General features: G+C 45.8%; 1 protein-coding gene across 1 annotated transcript in view; it reads right to left on the bottom strand.

The window, feature by feature from the left end:
• LOC139711038 (pecanex-like protein 1) overlaps positions 1 to 23,495 on the bottom strand; it is a 135,734-nt gene that overhangs the window by 79,778 nt on the left and 32,461 nt on the right. The window contains exons 7-23 of the mRNA XM_071622962.1: positions 23,173 to 23,301; positions 22,770 to 22,901; positions 21,944 to 22,120; positions 20,895 to 21,044; positions 12,478 to 12,601; positions 11,454 to 11,876; positions 10,511 to 10,664; positions 9,392 to 9,424; positions 8,452 to 8,629; positions 7,278 to 7,388; positions 6,433 to 6,524; positions 5,692 to 5,795; positions 3,654 to 3,762; positions 2,668 to 2,760; positions 1,595 to 1,745; positions 989 to 1,124; positions 303 to 495 (exon numbers count right to left, since the gene is read on the bottom strand). Coding sequence (XP_071479063.1) covers positions 303 to 495; positions 989 to 1,124; positions 1,595 to 1,745; positions 2,668 to 2,760; positions 3,654 to 3,762; positions 5,692 to 5,795; positions 6,433 to 6,524; positions 7,278 to 7,388; positions 8,452 to 8,629; positions 9,392 to 9,424; positions 10,511 to 10,664; positions 11,454 to 11,876; positions 12,478 to 12,601; positions 20,895 to 21,044; positions 21,944 to 22,120; positions 22,770 to 22,901; positions 23,173 to 23,301 — 2,489 coding nt within the window. The remainder of the gene's footprint in view (positions 1 to 302; positions 496 to 988; positions 1,125 to 1,594; positions 1,746 to 2,667; positions 2,761 to 3,653; positions 3,763 to 5,691; positions 5,796 to 6,432; positions 6,525 to 7,277; positions 7,389 to 8,451; positions 8,630 to 9,391; positions 9,425 to 10,510; positions 10,665 to 11,453; positions 11,877 to 12,477; positions 12,602 to 20,894; positions 21,045 to 21,943; positions 22,121 to 22,769; positions 22,902 to 23,172; positions 23,302 to 23,495) is intronic.

Here is a 23,495-nt window from a genome sequence, read left to right as displayed (position 1 = left end):
TTGCGAAAATAACAACTTTTACAGTACATACACCTGTATGTCAATATTGTTGCTGGGGCGACAAGACCTCATATCTACAAAATGTCAAATGTTCAGGAGAGCAAAAAACATGGCAGCCAAAGCACAATAGCAGATGCGATAGCCTTTCCTTTAACATGCCTTGGTGGCGTCATTTTTGGGGTAAGACAGTCAGGATTTGGACAGGACATCACTTGACTGATTATCTGACAATTAATCCCAAAAAGTCGTTTCACCAAAATTTGAGATACAAGGTCTTGTCACCCCAGCAACAATATATTTACCTTTGACAGTAGGATGGACATGATGAAGTAATGGATGACAAAGTAATCCGTCAGGTAGGTGGTGGACCCAAAATTGAAGTCGTACTTGAAGAAGAGAGCAGTGAAGGCAAGGATGGGGTACTGGCGCGCCGTGTCGGCGAAGGCTCCACGCAGCAGCTTCAGGCCGCACACGCTAATCAGGACGGCGCCACCGCTTTTTGGTTCATGGAATGAAAAGATGCATTGATATGATGGTGCTGTATTGCAAGATATAATACTGGGTTGATTCTGTCACATAAAGCAATGCAAAATTCATGGCGGTGATATTAGTTCTTTGTAATGTGACTTTATTCCCCAAAGCATGATGATCAGTCTGATTTGCAAATGACAGGATTAACATATAGCAATCAACATAAATAATAAATGTATAAATATATAAATGCGTCCATATACATAAACAACTTCTTCACAATCTTCCAATTCTTTTGCTTTAATGCATTACTATGTCACATTCCATGTCGATAGCTTTGAAATTTCCAAATATTTTGCATTTGTTTTGATACTGTACACAGTGACACAGACATAAGCTTTTTTGTTTTGTTTTGGTGTTGTGTGTGGCGTGTTTGTAAAATGAGAGCAAGTATATAGAAGAATAACAGGCAAAAGTTGATGTTACAGTAGTGTAATAGAATAGCTTAAGAGCTTACAATGGAGTGAACTCCTCTGCAATGCGTGGTCCCGACGTCGTGAGACCACTGATGAAGACCAGCGGATAGAGAATGTGACGCTCGGCGAAGCACAGCCACACGTACAGCTTCTCAAAGAGCATGATCTTGGCTGCATCTACGGCGAGGAGAGACCAGCATATGATGGAAATTGTTTCTCAAACAGCCATGTCTAGCTGTAGCCAGGTGTCAGGTTGGCCACGTTTGACATCAAGTTTTTCTTGTTTTATTTGCTATCATCCTATAGGCACATGTCGGACAGGTCCTTATTTAGTATAAATGGACAAGTAGCTTTTAAACAATTTCAGCAACACCTGGCAACAAACATACAATTAAGCTATAACTTAACTATATGATTAAAAAAAATAGTTTTGGCCAAAACTTGTTTGCCATTTTATAAAACAGATGATGCATATCTTTTTGTGCATCAATAGGACTAGTGTGCATGCGCTAACTATAATAGAATTACAATGTAAAGTCTAAACCCACTCGGCTGCACCTTGTGGGTCAAACAATCCCAGAGTTACATCATGCACACAATTCCTACTTACGCACTCAGACCTGTGCATAACTTGCATACTGACTTACCCCTGACTTCAAACTGGTGGTACTCGCGGCTCTTGAGCAGTGGCTGGGAGAACGCGGCAAAGGGGAGCTCCTTCCTGAGCTGGGGCAGGATGTAGTGGAGGAGGAAGCCTACTACGATGGCAATGATGAACAGCACGTGGCTGAGGTCCGGCTGGAGGGGAGCAGGGAGTAGGGAGTAGGGAGGGGGGAGATGGTGTTAGATGAGTTCCATTACCGCTTTGATTAATCTAGGATCTCTGAAGATGATAATGATGTCCATATACATTTTAAAATTATATGTCAATATACTGTAAAGAAGTTAATAGTCTTTATGTTAATGGCACCTGTTGGGTAAGAATGCTCGCAAGAAACTACCATTGTCTCTCACTGACCCTCCCCCCCCCCCCCAAAAAAAGAAAAAAAAGTTTACAGTAGGCATTCCAACAGTACATAGAATCCCCAGACATAGCAACTGATTGATAATTTGCCCTTCATCAACAGGAGTATACACCGTTTATTATCTGTGTTTGAGGAATTCATGACTTCCCCAAAGGGAAATGGCATGACTATCAAAACAGCTCTCTTAGATTGCTTGGAAGAGAAAATATGTAACCGTGAAGACAGTAGATTTATGAAGCAACTAATTATCGCTTCTTGCAAAAATCACATGTTGGAACAACGCAGTTCCTGAAGATGATGACAACATCACATCGCCTTCTTATATATGACATTGAATGCATGACCATAATCTCACCCTATCATCACAGGATAAGAGCCCTAGCTTTTCTTACTTTGTGTGTTTGCACTTAATAGCATCTAGCCGTCTCTTTCATCTTTTGCCTTTTAAAGCACATAGAGATGCAATCACTAGGAGTGATAAAGATTGGAAATGGTCTGAAACGTGTAAAAAAATAGTTTTAGTGAATTATTGTTGTTGTTGTTATTGTGATTATGATTATGATTATGATCATGATCATGATCATTATCATCATTATTATCATTATCATCATCATCATCATCACCATCATCATCATCATCATCGTCATCATCATCATCATCATCATCGTTATCATTATTAATACTATTATTATTACCTGCAGCTCGGTGAAGACAGTACTGACATGGAGGGCGGTGACAAACGCTACCATCACAAGGCACACGATCAGGTCTGACTGCAGACGCTCGCTCTGCAGAATGTGAACAAAGGCCAAAGGTTATCCAGGGACTGCGTAGTCACAATACTTCTGTGTTTTCGATATCCATTTACGATTGCATAATGGGTACGATGCACAATTGTTGCACAATTGAGCACAATGGTAGCATGGTAAGAAGACATTGACAATGCTTATGACGGTAAAGGATCAAAGAGCTTTCCTAAAGCCCTGTCACTAGGAGCATCAAAATAATGCACATTGATGTAGCTGAAGCTCATAGAACAATGCAAGATATACTGTGACAGCTTGTTATAACTGTACGCATATACAAAGTCAACTACATTCAAGAATTTTAGCAGCTAGTCCACTGATACCCTAAGTTAACTTGAATTGAAATTACATCTTACCAACTGATATCTAACATATTTCCCAATATGAAAGACTATATTTTCATCAAGACTTCAAATCTTTTCTGTTGAACTGGCTTTCTGAGACTTTAACATGTTAAAGTGTACGTACTGCCTTATCCTTCATTTTTGCACAATAGGAGCAAAGAGAAGACAGTGACTCTACAAGTCTGGTATGTTCACATAAGAACGATATATTGCATAGTAACCTCATTGACAACTCTGTTGACTGCAATCTGACACAGAAAATGTCTTTGCCATGTGTGAAGAATGCAACAGTATAAATTCTTGAGGCGGGAAACACTGTACAACGTATCAGATGGTTCCTAAACATGTAGAGGAGCAGAATTGGTGACGTTATGAGGATGAGGGTATGCATGGCTCTCCTCTTCCGATGTTACATCTCATATCCATCCCTCCTCCTACCCTCTTTCATCTAAGAGCCAACGAAAGGTGGAATGAGATGGAAGAGAAAAAGGGGGAGAATTTCAGATGGATGCGGGAGGAGCCACCACTCACCACAGACTTCTTGAGCTTCTCCGGAAGAGGGTCCCTGATGGACTCCTCCTCCACGTCCTCGGTGCTCCCTCCCTGGTCCTCCGGCATCACATGCTCCTTGATGATGGACCTGGAGGTGGACATATAACACGATTACAGCTTAGGATGACTGCACACTCCGTCCACACCTCAAGGCATATATATTCCTTTTGTCGATGCTGAAGTCTACCCTGTGGTACTACCTCAGGAGGAGATGGCGATGATCAACTGCACGTGAATCATTTTTGTGACACTGAACAATAATGAAGTTATATTGCCATCAAACAATTAGGAAGAATCAACAAAACCTTACTTTTTCCTCGAGCACCATGTGTGTGTCTACAGTGTATTTCTCAAGAAGCTTCTCACCACATTAATTTCTGGGAACCCATATATAATCATATATTTGCATATTTTTTTAACATGCATATTCATAACATCTGCAACAACAGCAACAGAGATTCCAACTCCCACTCTCCCACTTTCAGGCTATTCATCTCCTGCTCTCCAGCTCCAAGTTGAATTTCTCCTGCTTATGGTGAACTTCCAATCCTCTTGCTAAAATTAAGCTTTCACATGCCCAAATTTAGTTTTATCATACAATGTATATATGTTCACAAATAAGGCTAAGATAGCACCAGATAGGTGTTATAACCAAGAGCATCCTGGACTCTGGCCACAAGGGACATTGCACTTTCACAAATTGGAGTTGATGGCCTTTTTTATGGCATGAAACTTTCTTGAATTGCCACTGGTATTCAATGAATTGTGTAGACAAAACCTTCCGCATGCATTTTACTTTCGCAAATTTTGGCTCCTTGTGAAATTTGCGCAAGTCTCAAGCATGCAAAAATTTCTGGTTTTACAGAATATGTCTTTTCTACAGAGAGCATCTCAGAAGAACTGGGGCCGTATTCTGAGAGCTTATTAAGTGTCTGATTAGCACTTAATTACCGAATTGGTATTCTGAGAGCATGATTAAGTAGGGGGTATATTAACTACCATAGCAACAAGCGTTTTGGCGGGAAGGACCTACGCGTTTGCGCGTATCAATGCGCGTGCACCTCTGAGAGGACTTAATCACAGAGTTAATTACGAATCGGTATTCTGAGGGTGTAATTAAGTATGAAAGTTAATGGAAAACTTAATGATACCAAAGAGTGTCATTAACTACTCCGATATCACGCAATACATCGTGTTTTCTCTGCCACAACGATGCTTACCGTCTTCGGTAACAGAGGAGCGGTTGAATGTTGTTATCTTGGTATCCGTAGAATTCAGAGAAAAAAAGAAATATAGCCGATCTTCAAGGAATTTTGTCATTTTATGTGAGCAAAGAGGTTGAGATCTTCGCGTGCGTAGGTGAGTGGTTGTAACCGGAGTGTGCGCACGGAGCTCTTGGGTTGTAGTTACAGGGGGCGTGGAGGAGCGCGTATTGAGGGCATATTTGCGCGTGTAATCATCATTTTGGCTTCTAACAACGCGTCTGATTGGATGGAATAACAATTAGATGGGAGGGACCTAAGATAATTACAGGGGACTTAATCATACCTTAATTACGTCCTCAGAATACCGATTTTGCCCATGATTAAGGGCCTATTAACTTCACGACTTAATCACGAAGTTAATTACAGACTTAATTACGACCTCAGAATACCACCCCTGGAAAGTATCTATCACGGAAGGAGGTGCTTGCCACACGGGTCCAATTATGTGCTATTAAACTGTTTGAAGGGAAATCAGGGCCCCATTTCATAAAAGATGTTAGGATAACAACCTTTGCTGGAATGTCAACTTCCAATAGCAACAGCCAATCAGGAAGCTGGATTCTTGTCGTTACTATGACAATTGCCACTCTAGCAAGAGTTGCTATCATATCAACTTTTTATGAAATGGGGCCCAGATGTGGTGATCTCCACAGACTGGCAGTCGTTTAGTTCAAGAGGTTGGCTGAAGAGGGGATTGTGACAGCATTCTACTGATCACCAGTACAGGGGAAGACAGGAAAAGCTTGACTCACCAGACCACACCGGGATTGGAGGCACTTCGGCTGAGATGGTAGCTGAGGGCCACCGCCAGACCGCAGAACACGGAGAACAAGACGTGCTGGGACGATGCCGCATCCTGCCGGGGTCAGAGAATGATGAGTATGTGAACAGCTTGTGACATTTCATACACTGCAGTGTAGTCCATGAGGGATTTAACAAGTCGCAGCATGATTTTTGCCCTAAATCCTAAGAATCGCTTAACATTACAGCACAGACACTATCATGAAACTTGCAAATGAGTTTTAAAAAAAAAAATGGCTAACGCTACAAAATTGTCTATGTAAAGATTTTAATCCTTGGATTGCAGCATATTCATTGTGGTCAGATCATCAAAATTTAGGCTGAGATGGTATCAGAGAGCATGTAGAGAACTCTGTAGTTTCTCATGGCCCTTTAGCAGGCACTGGACCCTTGCCACAAGGGACATGCTCATGATAAATGTGTTCAAGCAAATGAATATTCATATATATAAAGATTTTTCTCTTTCTACATAACTAACATGCTAAAATTTCAAGTTGTCGACCAATGTGCAGTGTCCTCTATTCTTCTCATGCCTCCTTGCTCATTCACAATCTTACTCCAATGAATTCCAATCACCAGAGATTTTGGACATAGAGATTACAAAATTTGACAGTCTCCACTCTATACAATCGAAATGTAGTTCATCGCCCACAGCATAAAAGAATAGTTGGTAATCTCAGAAATATTTTTACCTGAAGGCCACCATAGGCAAACCCGCATAGAATCAGTACAGCTATTACACTACGCAACACTGTATAGGCAGCAGCACCTAGACCAGTGGTACCTGAAAAGGAGACGAGAAAATCAAAATAAAAAATATGAGCATATGAATCTGGAAATATGAAGAAATAACCATCACAAGGAAAATATTGACCTCAAATTTGGCTCATAAAATAGATATACACTGTGTATTGCCACTATGGATGCGCTGAAGGGGGAATATTGCTGATCAACGAAGTTTGTGACTGTTATCACCTTAGATAATGAAATCATACACAAAAAATTCCATGAAAAATTTGCTTAATGATGGTTATTATAGAGGTACATGTTCTTTTGGTCCCTACAACTATACAACTCTGCATCCCAGACTGATAATACAAGGGCATATTATCACAAAATTATATACAACTGCTAACGAATGCATTGATGTATTACATGTTTGCACACAAAACACACCTCAATGTCATAATATATCACGCCATTTCATACACTTACGCATTAATGCCATAGCATATCACTAAAATTTCATGTGACAGTACATCAATGTCATAACATTACCACTTAAAATGTTGGTAATCTTCAATGGCATTTATGCCATAACATATATTAAAATTTCATGTGATTGTACATCAAATGCCAAATCATGTTGTATGATTCTAGACAGTTGCATACAAATGTGTTACACTATTCCACGATTGTGACACCTGTACAGGAAGTGCTGATATATTATGTGCACATAGCTGATCCTGGATCCACAGTACAAAAACATCTACGAGTATCCTGGCAGGGACGATTGTAATCTGTCGTGGCCACTTACCGCTGCCGCCAAATATGTGAATGTCTATCGTCTCCAGCAGATACATGACGAACGTATTGCACTGAGGAAGCAACCCTACCAGGAAGACCAGTGGAAAGAACAGGACGAACACTGCCGAGACAAACAAACGGAAATAACAGTTAAGCATTAAGTTGATGACAGAGAGAGAGAGAGAGAGAGAGAGAGAGAGAGAGGGAGAATTAAGGCAAACTTCATCTTTTCCAAATGAAATGATACTTAAATTCAGGTTTCAAATTTTTGTAAGATAATTAGAAACCATTGTATGAAATATCAAAGAGCATAGACACTAATACAAAGTTTATTTGATGACAGCCTGTTTTGAAATGGCCGAGATATCCAAAACAAAGCAAAGCTAATAAAAGATGGCACCCACCTTTTATTAGGACCACTTTGCTTTGCTTTGTTCTTGGATATCTCGGCCATTTCAAAACTGATCTTCATCAAAGAAACTTTGAATTCCTCTTAGAATTGTATGCTCTTTAATATTTCATATAAGTGGTTTGTAATTACCTTGTAAAAAGTTGAAACCAGGGGAGCATTTCATGAAGGAACTTGTCGGATAGAATGTCCGACAAGTCAATTATATCCGACAAGTTCAGAGAAATCAGCCAATCAGACTAAAGAATTTCTCAAAACTTGTCGGATATAATTGACTGGTCAGATATTTTATCCAACAAGTTCCTTCATGAAATGCCCCCCTGAATTCCCATCTCAACCAAAACTATACCATCCCTTTAAGTATTAAGTGGATACCAAAGACAGAGACTTTATTCTTTCTACAAGACACATCAAAACATGTTTTTTTACATCAAAATCAGAGCAGGCAAAATCCCTGTCATTGTAGATGTCATATATATTTTTTTTTTTTTGCATTCACACAGAATACAGATTTAATGAACGCTAATAGCAAGAGACTTGGCTGTCCATCACTTTTATTACTGGAATACTAAAAGGCTTTTTCTTCAGCATATACACTACAGAATGATTCACGAACACAGAATGCATCATGCACACTAAATTCTAGAAAACATTTTTTTTTTTTTAATTTAAAAAACATACTTTCTTAATTTTGAAGAAGAAGAAAAAAGGCTTAATATTGTAAAAGCATTCACACACTAAATTGGCAGCTCTGCAACTGTGACTTTTGACCCACCTATGAGGAGGTCCCTTGCAAAGAGGAGGAGTGCCTGACTCGTGAAGGGGAAGCCGTAGATGTCAAACATCTGGTCGTAAAGATTGGGCTGGGTACTGCAGTAGTCTAGGAGGAGGATGAGGCTGCAGCAGAGGCAGAAGTAGAGGGGTCTGCTGTACGCTATCACGGGATTGTGCCCCTGCAGAGAGAGGGAGGGTGATGGACGTCAACGAAGAAGATGACGATGAAATGAAGGAAAAAGAAAATCAGCCAACCTGTTGTCTCTCAGATATTGCGATTACCAATTTGGTTAAATCAAAATGAAACCCAAAAATATGAATTTGAGTAAATGTAGCAATATTAGCAGAACACATCAGTGGAGTTAAAGGAAAATTAGACAACCCTTTCAAAAGTTGTAAATTTTTCGTTTAAGTGCTGCCATCGATGAATGAGAAGACTACAGCAGTTTCTGAAGTCAGGCATGGACAACAACATAAACAAAATATTTAAAAAATTTCACAATTTTTTTTAAATGAAAAGTACACATTCCTTCCTCTTGATACTGACATAAGGGTTAATTGTCCCTTTTTTCTGAAAGAGGTAAGTCAATTAAGAGCTGATGAGTTCTCTTCACATTTTGTTTATACCATTGTGCATGCGTGATGTCCAGTCACAAAATATTGTAGTCTTCTCATCCAGTGATGGAAAATATGTGCTTTTCTTTTCTATTTTGAGGTGTCAAGCAATGGTGAATATTACACTGCATCCACTTCAAATATGACAGCCTTTCTATCTGTGGCTGCCACTGCATGTAAGTTAATGGCAAAATATGTTCATTGAGCACTCCTGTCAGCCCAATTCAATATGTCTTGGAGGTGTAAACATACATTTTTATTTGTAAAAATATGTTTATGTGCCGATATGTGTCTGATATTGCTAGTATCATAGAAACTGTACTTACATGCATTGGAGAGGCAGCATCTGGTTGAACACTCTGAAGATAGAGAAAAAAATAATGAAATATATTACCCAATTAAACCATTAAAAAATCTATTAAAAAAACAGTTTGAAATAAAAATAAAAATATCACTGAAGGTGATATCAATGCCCCTGCCTAATAATACTGAACTGGTACACTGCCTAGAATAACAAACAGTAACTAATGTGTTGATACCATGGCAACACAGGCCTACTTTCCGCTACTCTTGAAAAATATGTCTAGCACAACTTTACATTGAGCTCAACATGCGTGATAAATTAGAAACTGGAAAAGTAGCTTGCACCAACCAACTGCCCACCATCCACCAGAGTACACGCTGATTCCTACTTCCTACCACTGTCAAACTTCACTTGGAAGGGATTATGATTACAAAACAATAGAGCAATGACTGCTACAACTGTATGTTGAAAAGGTACTGGAAACTGAGAAAAGAAAATAGGAAACACATGGGAAGAAACATGGCAAAAGAAGACTGAGCTCTGCACAGACTGGGCACTTACTTGTATCCCCACGAGACCACAGCTACTATGTACTTCCAGATAACTCGTGCCAAGGGTTAGGCTGGAGTTTATGTGTGAATTTACAGTACTGACATGTCTCATGAGAATTATACGTATTGTATGAAAGGTCGTAAAGGAGACATGTATATACTGTCAAACTCAACATGGGATTCAATTAGGAATGAAATAAGATCATAATGATCGGTAAAAGGTGTTCAACTTCCTTTCTATGTGTGTGTGTGTTGACGGCTGATGATTATCATTCACCTTGTATTTTTATCTTTGTATGGTAAACAGAGTGGTTCTTTGTGCATAGCCAGCGGCAGGTGACATTGCTGTGTTTATTTGTTAGTTTTTGTATGCTCCTTTGTTTTGATCATTTCAATGAGAGCCAAGTGTTGGTTGGCACGAATAAGCTAAACAAACGTGATCTGGTATTGTTTAATCTATTGCTTGAGAAGTCATTCATCTTCTTTATGAGAGTGTCTCAGTCTTGAATCGGTTGTTTCGGTCAAAGCTCTCCTCCATCAGTTGATTCGAGCGCTGGATGATAACATCTTCTTCAGCCACACTCACTCACCTTGAGGAGGGAGTACTGACAACTTGCGATGATGAGGCAGAACCAGAAGACCCAGAAGTCGTAGAGAAAGCCTTGGTTCATCACGGCAAAGCCTAGGAGGGAGACTAGTACTGCTAGAAACACAGCAAAGAGACTCTCGGCTTTCGTCCGATTCCTGGAATGAAGGAGTGGGGGAACAAGAGAAGATCACGCTATCATTTTGGGACTCAACACTGGAAGTCACAATGCATTTGCACCTGCAGCACATTGAATCAAATACACAAGATCTCAAAAAATCGTATCTCCATTCTAGAGTACCTGCAAGTGAATTGTGGCAAGAAGAGAACATCTGATTGTGGACTCAAAACATTCTAAAGTTCCATGGGTTTCAAGATATCTTTCACAATAATATTACCTCTCTTGCAGCACTGGGGTTGTTAAACCTGAATATACCACAAAATCTCACAACACTTTTTCCTCCCTTGCTAACTTTTACAATGAATTATCATTCAATCAGTTACACAAGGTGCAACCCAATGATGATTATGTAAACTGTAAATTCATACACTGACTGTGCTCCTGTACATGACCATGGTTTATTCCATGAATATTTTCTTCTTTGAGGCACCTTCTTCTGTGTGACGTCAAAATAGTCACAGCCATTTCAGTCATAACAGCCCATGAAAAGTCTTTGGACCATAGAAAATATATATATTTATCAGAAAATCTATGTACCTGCAGTTGGCAAGGGATACTCCAAGTGAAGCATGGGTGATGTTGGAAAGGTATGCAGGAATAGTTGCAAGCAACAACATAGCAAATACCATTTAAAGTCATTTAATAAGTCCTGTTACAGTAAGTATGGAGTCTTAATTGCAGTTTCCAACAAGTATGTACTTCATTACAAATTAAGTTGATTGTGTGGTAAACAATTTTGACCAACGGGAGAGCAATTTGCACATACCTGTCAAAGAGAGCCAGGAATGCTAGTCGGTCAAAGCTGACCCGTATTGACCGCCAGGGCAGGACCCAGAAGCGGTAGTTGTGCAGCACCTTGACCTTGTTGTCGCGGCGGATCCAGCGATCGGAGGCCCCGCCCCCTCCGGCCGCCGCCGCTGACCGGCTGCCCAGGCTATGCATCTCCTCGTAGGTGCTGCTGGAGTCGATGTTGGGGTAGTGGTCGAAGAAGCCCGTGTACGTCTCCCACTGCTGCGGGTCGGTCAGCCGGTCGAGAATGTTGGTCGGGAGGTCCATGTCGATGCCACTGGGTGCCCCCGTGCTGCCCCCTCCGGAGGTGCTGCTGATGGCCCGCAGAGCCCGAGGAGGGGGGCGGGGCTTGGGGACAGAGATGACGGTGGAGTCTGAGTGGGAACTGGAAGTCTCCTCCCTGGGAAACACAAGGGGAACACATGATAGATATTTGAAACAGACAAAACAAAATAAAAGTCCAATAAAACAAAACATATCTTACTCCTATGTAACTGGGGTGGAAGCCTTTGCAAAAAGTGCACAAGCACTTGCTTCTTGTCAAAACTTTAAAAGCATGCCAAGACTTCACTTTTTGGTTCTGCAAAGTCAGTAAATTTGACTACAAATTTCAATTTCAGTCAATTTCAATCTCAATTAATTCATCAGAGAGAATTGATACAAGTAAAAGTCAATGGGCTCACCCCACGTACATCGTACATACACCCATGAAAAGTTGCCCAGTCTGAAAAGGGGTAACTATAAAGTGGATCGAGGGTGACAGTGAAATCTGCCTTTATTTCAGTGCACTGAAATACACACACACACACACACACACACACACACACACACACTAATTTCAATGTTAAGCACTCTGTTGGCAGTGGATGTACTTTCCAAAGAAGGGTGAAACATTTACACATCTGTGAGCCACAGCTCCCATCAGTACAAAGTGGTGGACAAAAACACCACAGACTATGAGATAAAGAACAGAGATTCAGGGCTTGCAAAGAATGACTCACCACTCATTGCTTGTGGACTCTTTAGGAGGGGACGGCGACACCTCAGGTGACTGATTCAGCTCAGGTTCGATTCTCTGAGCCACTCCAGAACTGTTCTCTCCAAATGTATATGTCATCCAGTTACCTGTTTGTGACAAAGGCAAACACACACACCCACAAACACATGAGCATCTTCCAACATTGGAGGGCATGATAACTTGATATTCAAACATTAAAGCTGGTTCATTGACATATTTCCATAAAACTACACTACATCACAGCTTTATCCCAGAGGTAACTAGCAGAAACCTGTCATTAACTGTGGGTTCTTTTACACCTTTCATTGGTACAGTGTTCATTTTTTTTTTTCATACTCTTTGCCCAAATGATATCGAAGGTGGGAGAGATGGGAGCATGAGGATCAAGCGTGATCCTCTTATCTACGAGGTACATCGACCACCTATCTGTTATAGTATGCTATTATATCCCTAAAATTGCCCTAACATCGAACAAAAACTTTTACACAGTAAGCCTACCTTACACCGCCCGTGTCCCCCAGGCCGTACGCACGTACGCACGCACGCACGCACATAACCGGTCACCCGCCATGACTCTTCCTCCATTTCCACATAACCAGGTCACCCGCAACCAGGACACACAGTCAAGTCGCGCCGTGAGGCGAGGGGAAGGAGGGGGGGACACAGATAGGTGGTCGATGTACCTCGTAGACAAGAGGATCACGCTTGATCCTCATGATCTACATCAGTACATCCGACCACCTATCTGTTATAGTATGCTAGACCGACACGGACTAACAAGGGAGGCTTGGCTGTAAGGCGGTGTAATCAACGGGACTTCGCCGCTGACAAAAGGGCTGCCCTAGAGAAGGAGGGCACTGCAGCGGGAACGTCCCGAAGATAAAAAGAAATGAACGAATTGGGAGAACGCCAATAGGCTGCTTTTTGGATCTCCTCGACCGACACTCCTGCGAATAGGGCCCAGGAAGCACTGATCCCTCGAGTGTCATGAGCGCGGGGCGCTACGCCCGGGGAGAGAGCCTCTGGGCCAGCCGCTTTGATAGCAGCCACAATCCACTTCGATATGGTGTCTTTAGAGGCAGCAGAGAAGGGCTCCTTCGTAACTACAAAGAGTTGATCCCCGGAGCGTCGGTCCTTGGTACGGGCCCAGTAATATTTCAGGGCCCGCACCGGACACCAGACTTTGTCCTCTGCAATAGAGGAATGAGCGGCCAGAGGTTGGATGAAGATCTCAACCGGACTGGAGGTTGCTGTCTGATTTTTGGCCACATACGAAGGGTTAGGGATTAGCCGCACGCCAGCCCGTTCCCAGCGTATGTGGCCCTGCAGGGTAGACAAGGTGTGAAGCGCACTACGGCGCTGCCCAGAAGCGATAGCCAAGAGAAAAACCGTCTTGATGGTTAAATCCCTAAGGGAGGCTTCGGCTAAGGGCTCGAAAGGCGACCTGGCAAGCGCCTCTAGCACACGAGGAAGGCTCCAGGATGGGAGCAATCTCCTCGACGGGGGGCGTTCCAAGAAGAAGGCGCGGAGTAAGCCAGAGAGGGAAGGGGCAGTAGATATAGTGGACCCATCCTCGAAACCAGTATGCACTGCCGCGATGGCAGAGCGATACCCCCGAATGGTAGAGATGGTTAAACCTTTGTCAAAGAGGGAAACCAAAAAGTCCGCCACATCTCTCAAAGGGGCTGAACGGGGATCCACCCCGTGAGATTGGCACCAGGAATAGTATCCAGCCAAACGGGAATTGTAAGCCTCCCGGGTGGATTCCCTCCGGCTGCGGGCAACGAGTGAAGCAGCTCGTTCTGACAAGCCCGCCTGAGTACCGGATTCCCTGATAAGGGCCAGGCAATCAGGTGGAGTGAGCTCGGTCGGGGATGCAGAGCTCCCAACACCGGCTGCGCTATTAGATCTGGGCGAGCGGGAAGGAGCCTCGGGCTCCCCACCAGCAGGTTCGTGAGCTCTAGAAACCATGACCTCCTTGGCCACCAGGGGGCTATGAGGAGGATGGTCGCCTGGTCCCGTCTTATCTTCCGCAGGATGCGGGGAATGAGGGGAAAGGGTGGGAACGCATAGCCTCTGAATCCCTTCCACCGGAAGGAGAAGGCGTCCAGCCGCCAGGCTGCGAGGTCCTGCACTCTCATGCAGTACCTGGGTAGCTGAGCATTCAGCTCCGTTGGACGTTGTGTGGGCACGAGCTCCGACTTCTCCCAATTTATAAGAAACCCGAGCGACTGCACTGTTCTCAGCAGGAACGACAACTGGTGAGAGAGCAGGGTCTGGGAGCTGGCTGCTAACAGCCAATCGTCGAGGTAGCAAAATACCCTCAGGCCTTGTTGCCTGAGAAAGGCTGCTACACACGCGACGAGCCTGGTGAACAGGCGTGATGCGGGTTTCAGGCCGAAAGGCAGGGCGCGGAAGCGGATCACGTTCCCCCCGAAGGAGAAGCCCAGCAGGTCCCTGGATGCTGGTGCTATCGGGACGTGGAGGTAAGCATCCTTGAGATCTATGGACACTGTCCAGTCTCCTGGTCTGAGACAAGGAAGTATGGACGCCAATGTCTCCATTCGAAAATGCTCTGTACAGATGTGCCTGTTTATTCTCTTGAGGTTGAGAATGAGGCGAAAGCTCCCCGAGCGCTTGGGGACCAGAAAGGTAGGAGAAAGGGAGAGCCGCGGGTGGTCGCGGATCCGTTCCACTGCCCCCTTCGCTAACAGGGCGGCGATCTCGGCCGCCATGCCTCGGCGTCCGAGGGGAGGCAAGCGAGGGGGGGAGAGACGGATGACGCCTCCGGGTAAGGGAGTGGCGAGCTCGATGGAGAAGCCACCGCCTACAACGGAGAGCACGAAGGCGTCGTCCGTAATGGCCGCCCAGGCCGGCTGGAAGGCCTGCAGGCGGCCGCCTACCCCAGCTGGGGGGGCCTGAAGCGCTCGGGGCAAGGAGTCAAAAGCCGCCGCGGCCCTTAGCGGCCGGGCGGGTTGATCCTCGCTGTCTGTCTCTACCCCTGTGACTGCGGCGACCGCGGCCGGAGCAGCGGGACGGCTTAGGGGGAAGCAAGGTGACCATTACGCGGGGGGGTGCCGCCGCCGGGCGAGCAGCTCCGCGGGGTCGGGGGGCTCGTGGTTGGACGGATCTGAGCTGCGTGGCCAATTCACGGGCCTGTTGGCACCTTGCTTAACTCATCCCTGATCCGAGGGGCAAACTGACCTGAGAACAGCAAAGGGCCCTCGCAGGGCATGTCAGCGGTCAGCTGAACCCGCTGTCTAGCTGAAAAACCCAGTGCTTCTAGAGCCAGGTTCCTGCGACGACGAGTCGTGTACAAGGCTGCACGGGTAGACTGTTTCCACAGTTGCTCCGAGATGGACATAAGCAGTGCATCAAGCAACTGCCTGTCTTCCGGAGAGACCCGCAGGTCGTCCGCTTGTACAGCCAAATTGGTCAGAGCACCCGCATACGCTGCCAGACGCATAGTGGACCTAGCCAAGATGGACATATGCGTCCACCTCTTATCTTCTTCAAGGAAGGAGCGCCTGCGTAGGGGGTTGACCTTCCCGACGTAATCGCCTAGAGCAAGCAGCTCGGGGGATAGCGTCTCCGGGGACAGAAAACGGGCCATGTCGCCCGGTTGAAAAGTGAACGCTCTTCTCAAACCAGGAGGGCCACCCCTGGGGGACGGTTCACGAGCGATGCGCCCGTACTCATCCTTGAAGTCAGCTGTGAGGGGAATGCCGGGATGAGTACCCGATCCCCCCCGGAAGAGCCGGGACGCCTGGGGCTGTTGCTCCGCAGGGTCCGGGCGGACCGTATAAAACTCCTCCAAGTAGCGGAGGAGCAAGGCTTCCGCCTCCTCACTGAGGTGTTTCAAACCAGGCGGGGCCTCAGTCCCGATCAGGGAGGGCGCCGCCGAGGAGGTGGACATAGACTCCCACTCTGAAGAGGGGTCAGACTCTGAGGCAGGGACCCCGAGCTGATCAGAGAGGGGCGGGAAAGGGGGAGGCGCCAGTGCTGGGGCGAGAGTCTCCGCTGGCAGTGCGCTATCACCCAACAAGGTACGGGCCGCCAGGCCCGAGGCAGGGCGGGGGGGCAGAGGGGGCGGCAAGAGTAGACCACCGGTAGGGGTAGTAGCCACCGGAGCCTGACTGGCAGCGGCCGGGACCGGGCGGTGCAGTCGAAGGCTCTCCGCCTGGGTCGGGAAGGTTTCCTCCCCAGGTGGAGCCCCTAACGCCGCGGGAGCACGGCTCGTACCGGCTATGAGCTCCCTGCGTGGCGGTGGCGGGGCCGTGGGCACTGAAGAAGCAGCGGTCGATTCGGCCGGAAGGCCGGGGAGCGACCAGCCTCGGCTCTCTGCAAAGCGGCTGAACACCTCAAAGAGTTCAGCTTCGCTGGGCTGAGCCTTAGGAGCCTTCTTCTTCTTTTTGCCCGAGGTTTTGGACTTTTTGGAAGAGGGAGAGGCAGAAGGAGACGTGGAAGGCCTTTTCTTAGCCTTCTTCTTCCTCTTCAGAGTCCCAAGGGACGAGCTTAAGGGCTGTCCGGCCGGTGGGGTGCCGGTCGAGGACGCCGCTGAAAGTTGCCAGTCCCGAGCGGGAGGCTCGACCAGCGCCGCCCGAGTGGGCGGGCCGGGGAGGGTCCCGGTGGTGGTAGGTGCCGGCTTGCTAAGAGCGCGGGCAGTTACCAACCTAGGGCCATGCACCGTGGTATGCTGGCCGGGTCGGAGGGAGGAGGGGGCCCGCGTGGTGGGCAGCCGGGGCGGACCCGCAGCTGACGCACCACCACCCCCGAACCCCGCCGCCGCCGGCCTGGGAGGGCCGGGTGGTGGGGAACGGGCAGGGCCGAGGCTGGACGCCGCTCTAGCCGCAGGGCTGCGAGCGGGCAGGGTGGGGGCGGCTCTCATGAGCGAAGACGCTCGTGGCGGCTCCCCACCGCTCTCGAACCCCATAGGCCGGCTAGGGCCGGGGGAAGAGAGGCCAGCCAAGCTCCGGTCAGGTCGCCAAGGGCGACCACCCTCCTCCCCCGAATCACTTCCCTCAGAAGCGAGAATCTCAAGGGGCGGATCAGCGGAGCCGGATCCAAGCCCCTCCGGTTCAGTGACCGGTAAAGAGTCTCCCTCCACGAGGGGGTTCCGAGCAGAAAGCTCTGAGTCCATCGGCCGTGCGGCCACGGACGGAACCAGGGCCGGAGCCCTAAGTATGGGGGGGGGGGGTGGGAGGACAGCCAAGCCTCCAACGTGGCCCACAAGGGGTCTGACCAAGTGGAGCACGTAGGACAAGGACTAGACCGGGAGCACGTGCGGTGCAAAGCGCAAACCGGATGTGCGTCCCAATCTGGAATGGCCCGGCGACAAGATGTGCATCTTAGAGTCATCCTGTATAAAAGAGAAGAGGACTCAGTTAGCAACAACATAAACATTTTTAGACATGAATAAACATACAAGTATCTTTACAAGAGAGTGTATGTAAAACAAGAGAGCGTAAAGAAACGCAAAAACCAAGTCAAAGTAGGCTTAAAAGCGTACAAGACAAGGGGCGGGAATTAGGGCCGAGCTGGGCCGACAGAAATTATCGTTGAAGGCTCAGCATAAAAAGACCCGTGGGACAACAAAGAGACATGAGACATGTGCGAAAAGGGGGAAAAACACCCAAAAACCCCTAACGGGTAAGATTAAATAAAGCCCCAGAGGCGCGCCATAGGCGAGGATCACCTCAATAAAGGCCTAAGGGGGGCACGGCACACATGAAACATGCAAAGAACCGAGTCTGGGGACGAAAACCCAAAGACAAGGAGCATTATAGTCCCAAAGGGCATGCCATAAGGTCTACAAACGATGATAAGGACCCCAATGGCGTGCCATACGACTACAAGTTGACTATATATAGCCAAAGGGCTTGCCATAGGTCAACGATCGGTAATAATGACGCCAATGGCGTGCCATAGTCTAAAAATGGCTAACGACGGCCCCACACGGCCAGTCATAGGCTAACTACGGGAAAGAGATACTAACTCGCGGCGTAGAGCCTACGAAGAATCCTCGGTGTTTCTAACCACATCAAAAAGGTCGAAAAACACCAAAAGACTTCCGTGAGGATCGAAAAATGCTGAACGGGAGGAGGAAAAACATAAAAGAAACGACAAGAAGCCGAACTGTAGGTAGGCTAAGACGAGAAAGGGGGAAAAAACCCGCCAGTGCGTGGCGAGATCCGAGGCGCGGTGCACACACCATACAAACGTATGGGGCAGCGCGAAGCAAAAACCACCGAGGTTTGGAGCGAAATAAAAATCGCGATTTCACCCCTTTCTCGGTAACAAATGATGACAAAATGATCTGCTAATGTGAAACAACAATCAAGGAGTAAAAATAAGGAAAGATTTTGCCTGATTGTTGAGGGATTCCGCCGATGTGGTCGGATTATCACAAGCGATCGAGAAATACGTCTGAACGTGTTGGAGGGCGAACAGGAAAGAGGAAGAGTCATGGCGGGTGACCGGTTACGTGCGTGCATGCGTACGTGCGTACGGCCTGGGGGACACGGGCGGTGTAAGGTAGGCTTACTGTGTAAAAGTTTTTGTTCGATGTTAGGGCAATTATAGGGATATAATAGTATACGAATAATTTATGAGTTGTGAGTGCATAGGGCACGAATATCGCACGAGGCGCGAGATGAGCCACTGGTCTATTCAACAAGGCGCGTAGCGCCGCGTTGAATAGACCAGTGGCGAATCTCGCGCCGAGTGCGGTATTACGTGCCCCAATGCATGAACAAAATCATAACTTATTCGTTTTATACAACACCTTGTCCACAATCACAATACAAAATTAGTGACCGCCAACTCAGGAAGGCCCAAAAATAAATGTAACAATTAGGCAGAGAATTGTAAACCACCCTGTGTACTGCTTTCAAACACTCGTCATGATTCGACCACACAGTCACGGGAATCATGAACTCCCCAGGGTCTATACCCATTCTACGCTAACGTTAGATCGAGTTCGGCCTGACTGTTAGGTCGATCTGAGATGTCGGTAGATCTAGTAGTAGGTCTAGACTTTGTCTATTTCCGAAAATTATTTTGTATAAAAACACAGAAAAATAATCAAATTACGGTTTCTCAACTTGAAATGAAGTCTTGATGTTGGGATCACTGTGGTCCACGTAGCAGATCAGAGTCAAAAGTAAAAACACAGCAGTACCACTAGGTGTATACAGGCCGCGATACATGCAACTAGCTAGGTAAAGTAACTGCGCGTACACGTTTGCAGTACTCCGCCGCGCCTGGTCTGTGAGACTTACCGGCAGCGCAGCGCAGCCGGCCAGCACGTACACTGTACAATGTAGTTTGCTGGCGCTTTGCTACGGGTGTGAGCCACAGAACTCTGTGAGCAGCCATGCATTAGTAGCCCCCCACGAAGCCGTGCTATAGTACCTTCGAGCCGTGCAATAGGCCCATGCCAGGGGCCTATTGTATGGCTGTCACTCTCAATGAGTTTGATAGGTATTTTCTATTGAATGTCATGTGACATGTTCTTGGCCAATCACAATTCGACATCATTCTGAGGTGTTGTATAACATACTATAACAGATAGGTGGTCGGATGTACTGATGTAGATATAGAGATACACATTGAATTTCCTGATTAGAATCCAAAACTCTCAACTGAAGTCATTCCAAGAAAGTCAGTTTGTGAAAACATTAAGCAGTGCCACAATCTGATGAAGTGACCATATTTACCTCAGGCTGATTAAGCATTGAGGGGGATTAAAACAAAATAGCATCTCCCTTTGAGACATTGAGTGTGTTTATGCAACGCCTAAAAAGATTCTAGCTATCTGATTGGTCGACTTCTTTTCAAGTGATATCCAGTTAAAAGCACTATTGCACGCCCTCGCTGTTGAGAATGCAATTTTTGTCGACAAACTTTGGATAATGCACTCTGATGTCTCCCATTTATATTCACTACCATAATAGGCTCATAATCAATGTATAGTTTTGCACTGTTGCACTGCTCTGATGTCCAAATATACATACTTCTTCTGCTGTGAGCACCAAATTAGTTACAGGCACACGCTCATTCACTGTTAACAATTTCAACTGATTACTTATGCGTACAACTATGCAACAATATAACCATTTGCCTTTCATGGCGAAAAATGGTAGCATTTCCGTAGAATCAGTGTGGACCCCATTCATAGACATCTGAGGTGTTGTATTAAACAAATAGTGTACGATCTTTATTCGTACAATGGATCAAGATGGATCAAGATGAAAGCTGACACGCTATATTCAACTCGGCTTTCCCTCCCTGAATAGAGCGACCCATCCTTCATCTTGTGCATATTCTTGTACCATTGCACCCATGACCGTTCACTATTTGTCTACTATATTTTGTTTTGTTTGATACACCAACACTCACCATACTCATCCTGGAAGCAGTGGACGGAGCCCGGGGAGGTGTCGTTGTGATTGGTGGCCATATAGCGCCCCTCCCCTCTGGACAGCATGGTGAGGGCAGCGGCATGGGGGGATGTATTCGGCAGGATGCCCCTCCTACCAGGGGTGTCAGCTGCAGGGAGGATGGTGTGTAGGTTTTACTGATGTGAACACTCTTTCATGAATACCGTAAATATTCCATCATGTAAGTAAATCTTATTCTAATCACCTCTGCCTAGGAGATTATGTTTGTGCCAGTGTTTGTTTGTCTATAGTGATATCGTATAAAAATGTATGAACAAAGATTGATGAAACTTAAGCTCCACTGTGGCATGAGGATCACGTGATCAGTTTATATTGGTGATCTGAATCTGGATCCACGTCTGTTTGTTGTTGTTGTGTTTTTTAAAGAAAGCGTGCCCAGTTCTCTGGTATCAGTGACCCCATGGCTTTGCTGGAGGTTTGCACCCTCCAAATGCTTCTAGTTTTTTCCTGTTTTTCCCAAATAAAAATGCTTCATAGCCACTGTAACAATTTCACCATTCTCACCAATGATATCTTACTTATTGGAGTTATCAACAATAAACCACTTGTTTCAAAGACATGGGAACTCCCAATAAACTTAATGCATGTCTCATACCATTTCCATAAGCAAAGAGTTAATACATATTCAATTGCCACCACAAAGGGCATTACCTCCATGGACCATGTACAGTGTTAACCCTCTCAGAAACTCCAATTCAAAATGCCAATGATGATTACGGTTCCATTACATTTGCTCCTGTGAAAACTGCTCCCATGATTATTCTGCACGCTAAGTCAAACATAAATTCTACCCACAAACATAATCCTAACCCTAATTGTAATCCTCACATTAAACTAAACCTAAAACCCAATCACAACCCTAACCTTAAGTCTTAGAAAATAACACCGGAGCAATTGTTGCAGGAGCAAATGTCGTGTCACCGATGATTACATATTGCCCCCTTGGATTTTAACTAAAGGAAATGGTAATGAATGTGATGGAAGTACTCGTTGAATCGGAGTGATGCCTCCTGGCAGAGGACTCCCCAGATGGCCTCCTCTGTCTCCTCTCCTCTGCAGACGGGGACCCGTGGTAGGTCCTGTTCCTCATCCGTTGTCTGGACTCACTGGTGGCGCTCACGTAGCGGGCCTGCCACCGCCGCCGCCTCCGGAAGTTTGGGTTCACTGCAAAGTAGAAGGAGAACCGATAAATAAAAGATTAGTCAAGGCCCAAAATCACTACTGTAGCACCGTATGGCACCATGTGGTACCATTATTACTACAGAGGCAATGGCTGGTCATGACTCTCCCTATCACATATAAATGTAAACATTTTGTCGCTAGCAGGCGAGTCCGCGAGCTGGCTATAAGGTACGTGCAAATGAATAAGGTGATCCTACGCACCCATAGGCAACATGCAGAGGTCATGCAGGGTCAAATATTCAGTGTTGACTTGTGCACTTCTGGTAATGAAGACTTACCGCGCAGCAAGAAAAGGGTAGGGCGGTAATCGCATCTAATTTTTCCCTTTTCTTCATGACAAAAACATTGTCACGTTACAATAGAAATGCATCTCCAGAGCTTATAATTTCCCATTTCATTTCCCAACATCTATCAACTACTGAAAAAATCTACCAAATCATGGTAGTTTGGGGAAAGAGATAGCACTCCGTGTATTTTGAGCTAGACCAAATAGAGCTTCCACTGTGCGTCGGCACATCGCTGCCACATTGCTACGTAAATTAAATAGCACCGCTGCTATTAAGAGTTTTTTTACAGTTATATGCGATAGGGAGAATTTGAGAGGAGATGAGAGCATGGCACACTGTCTTACCAGCTCCTTCAAGCTGGGACCGGAAGGAGTCCTCCCTCAGCATCTTCCGCATCATCTTGCTCAGGATGTGGTTGCTAACCACCGTGCCATCGGGGGCGATGTAGCGCTCGTCATAAGCGGCCGAATCTTCACCTGCAAAAGAAAACCCATACGTAAAGTAATCTTGATATCCAAGCTCTACAGTCACATTCATAGGCTTTGCCACAAGCAACACAGCTTTTTCTCCGAGACTCTTGTTCCACGAGGAAATTGTAAACTTGAATTTAATATGAAGAAAAAAAATGCGGAGATAAAGAAATTGTTGGACAGCAGAAAAAAAGACATATAACAACAGGATTCGCACCACAGACAAAAATATCAATATCGGTTCACAGGGAAGAGTAATTTCCTGAAATCTACTTACTTGTGCTTCGCTCCACAACAGCTCTGCGCTTGGGTATGGCGCCCTCTCTCGTCCTGTCATGTGAGCGGTCACTACTCCGCGCATCGAAGGTGCTTGTACTGGCTGCTTCTTCGCTGGGGCCTGGTTGCCCTGAAAATCAAAGTTTTGAAATAAGTGCCATGAAAATCAAAATTTGAACCATGGGAGGCAAATTTTTGCCAACTGCTGATTATGCGCATATCAGTTGACTCGCCAAATTGGTAAAAAATAATGAAACAGCAAAATATACTGCATACACAGTATGTAACACAGCAGTTTGGGGAGGTTTGCACCCTAAATTGGTT

Source organism: Diadema antillarum, unplaced genomic scaffold, assembly GCF_040938485.1.
Source record: "Diadema antillarum isolate AM-2024a unplaced genomic scaffold, OU_Dant_1.0 seq00001605_RagTag, whole genome shotgun sequence".
Taxonomy (NCBI): domain Eukaryota; kingdom Metazoa; phylum Echinodermata; class Echinoidea; order Diadematoida; family Diadematidae; genus Diadema; species Diadema antillarum.
The sequence above is the reverse complement of the archived record's forward strand: the minus strand, read 5'-3'. Positions and strand labels throughout refer to the sequence as shown.